Genomic DNA, 2,853 nt, shown 5'->3' with positions numbered 1-2,853 from the left:
AGAATCTTTCCCCTGCCCTTGAATTATTTTTTATGTTTTCTCTTTTTGTGCTGGATTCACCAGGATTCACAACCAAGCAGCTAGTTTTTAAATTCAACTCTTCCCTCTGACTTTGAGGCCATTCTGAACTACAGAAAGGATACTGCAGTTGGTCCATGGCCTGCTGGTTGATGGTCCCCATGCTGTTGTACACGAAGGTGCTGCTCAGGAGTATTGCGAGGGCGAAGATCCAGGAGTCGTTCTGGTTATCACCCTGCAAATCAGAACACGTCCAAGCTATTAGGTTTCATTCTCCTAACACGTTCCAGATCAGCAGCAGTAAAAAGATGCTTATTTAATTAGAAGGGTTTTTTTTTTTTAAAGATTAATAACCTATATGAAAAAACCAAACCCAAATAAAAATGTTGGTGGGACTTGGATTTTGGGTCATTTTATTTTTAGTTTACACTGATTCTCACTAGGTCTTCTTACGATCATTGGCAGATAGTTACGAAACCAGTTATCAAGGTTGGTGGGCTTTCTAGGGCCTTAAATATAATTTAAGTTTAGAATATTCAGGGAACCTCAATGGCTCAGTCAGTGGAGTGTCTAACTTCAGCACAGATCATGATCTCACGAACTGTGAGTTCAAGCCCTGTGAGTTTGAGCCCCGGGCTTGTGCTGACAGCTCAGAGCCTGGAGCCTGCTTCAGATTCTGTGTCTCCCTCTTTCTCTCCTCCTCCTCTACTCACACTGTCTCACTGACTCTCTCAAAAATAAAGAAACATTTTAAAAAAAGTATAATTAATTTAGACTTTTCATTTTTATAACAAAATTGACTTATATGAGAGTAATAATACATGTAGCTACTTTATTGAGCATTATTATGCACTTAACATTTGCCATTACTTGTTCAAACAACACTATGAGTCAAATATAGATCTATTACATCTATTTAAAAATTTAATCTCAGAAAGCTGAGATTAAAAGAGGTGAAATAATTTGCTAAGGTCACTAATTTAGTGACAGGGTCCACATTTTTAAATTTTTTAAAAATTTTTTTATTTATTTTTGAGAGAGAGAGAGAGAGAGAAAGAGAGAGACACGGCATGGACATTGGAGGGTCAGAGAGAGAGGGAGACACAGAATCTGAAGACAAGCTCCAGGCTCTGAGCTGTCAGCACAGAGCCCGATGTGGAGCTTGAACCCACGAACCGTGAGATCATGACCTGAGCCGAAGCTGGATGCTTAACCAACTGAGCCATTCAGGCACCCCAGGGTCTACATTTAAAAACAAGGGTATAGAACTTCAGAACCTAAATCCTTAACTAAAATTCTCTGCAGGATTGAACTCATGACATTGATTTTATTTGTAATACCTTTAAGTTTCTGGGTTAACTGGTTTAGCAAACGGCCTTAAAAAGTTTTTTTCAATGTTTATTATTTTTGAGAGAGACAGAGTGTGAGTGGGGGAAGGGCAGAGAGAGAAGATACAGAATCCAAGGCAGGCTCCAGGTTCTGAGCTGTCAGCACAGAGCCCAATGTGGGACTTGAACTCACGAACTTTGGGATCATGAACTGAGATGGAGTCAGATGCTTAACTGACTGAGCCACCCAAGTGCCCCACATGCAGCCTATTGTTAATCATTAGAATATTACCAACTACTACTGATCACTATGACCTTCTTCTAGGATTCTGACTTGTAAACATTTTCCTGATCCCTGGTTGCTAAACTTGGTCTTAGGGCACATAAACAGAAATTAAAAAAACATATTATGGTTAAGTGTAAGCTCTTATTTAAAGAAAAATTAAATTGTATAGAGAATATTCAGGGATGAGGATCTTATTTCAAAATTAAATCCTCAATCCTTACCTTCTCGATATCTCCCAGGCCTTCAGTGTCAAGAAGAACCAGGGTGTGGTCTGGCTTCCTGGGATGAGGCACACACCACATCCAGATTCCTTTGGTGTGAGACTGCACCGTGGAACCCAGAGAGAAGCCTGTGAGGGGGAGTGGGGAGGAGAGGCGGTGCAGTTTTAATAGCAGATGGATTTAGAAATCCTACGATGCAACACAAAAAACCAACCTGATTAAAACAAGAGCAAAGGACCTGAATAGACATTTCTCCAAAGCAAACATACAAATGGCCAATAAACAAATGAAAAGAAGCTCAACATCACTAGTCATTAGGGAAAAAACAAATCAAAACCACAATGAGCTACTACATTACACTTATTGGGATGGCCACTATTAAAAAACAGAAAAGTTGTGTGTTGCGGAGGATGTGAGGATATTAGAAACCTTATGTGTCTCTGATGGGAATGTAAAACGGTATAGTTGCTGTGGAAAACAGTATGATGATTTCTTTAAAAAATATTAAAATAGGGGCGCCTGGGTGGCTCAGTCAGTTAAGCCTCCGGCTTCGGCTCAGGTCAGATCTCATGTTCATGGGTTCAAGCCCCACGTCAGGCTCTGTGCTGACAGCTAGCTCAGGGCCTGGAGCCTGCTTTCGGTTCTGCGTCTCCTTCTCTCTCTGCTCCTCCCCCTCTCATGCTCTGTGTCTCTCTGTATCAAAAATAAATAAAACATTAAAAAAAATTAAAAAAATTAAAAAAATTAAAATAGAATTACCATATGATTTGGCGGTATATAGCCCCCCCCAAATAAAAGCAGGGATTCAAACAGATATTTGTGCCCTTGTGTTTTTAGCAATATTATCCATAAGAGCCAAAAGGTGGAGGTCACCCAAGAGTCCTTCAACAGATGAAGGAATAAACAAATCAGTATGCACATATTAGTTATTTGGCCTTAAAAAGGGAAGGAATTCTGACACACAGTACAACACTGAAGACATTATGCCAAGTGAAATGAG

The 2,853-nt window shown here is 39.9% G+C and overlaps 1 protein-coding gene across 1 annotated transcript in view; it reads right to left on the bottom strand.

The window, feature by feature from the left end:
- LOC115297645 (guanylate-binding protein 1-like) overlaps positions 1 to 1,981 on the bottom strand; it is a 31,674-nt gene extending 29,693 nt beyond the window's left edge. The window contains exons 1-2 of the mRNA XM_029945807.1: positions 1,854 to 1,981; positions 112 to 253 (exon numbers count right to left, since the gene is read on the bottom strand). Of these exons, the coding sequence (XP_029801667.1) occupies positions 112 to 253; positions 1,854 to 1,934 (223 nt within the window). The 5' untranslated portion in view covers positions 1,935 to 1,981. The remainder of the gene's footprint in view (positions 1 to 111; positions 254 to 1,853) is intronic.
- Between the last annotated feature and the right edge of the window lie 872 nt (positions 1,982 to 2,853).

Source organism: Suricata suricatta, chromosome 8, assembly GCF_006229205.1.
Source record: "Suricata suricatta isolate VVHF042 chromosome 8, meerkat_22Aug2017_6uvM2_HiC, whole genome shotgun sequence".
Lineage (NCBI taxonomy): Eukaryota > Metazoa > Chordata > Mammalia > Carnivora > Herpestidae > Suricata > Suricata suricatta.
This window is presented reverse-complemented; position numbering and strand designations above follow the sequence as displayed.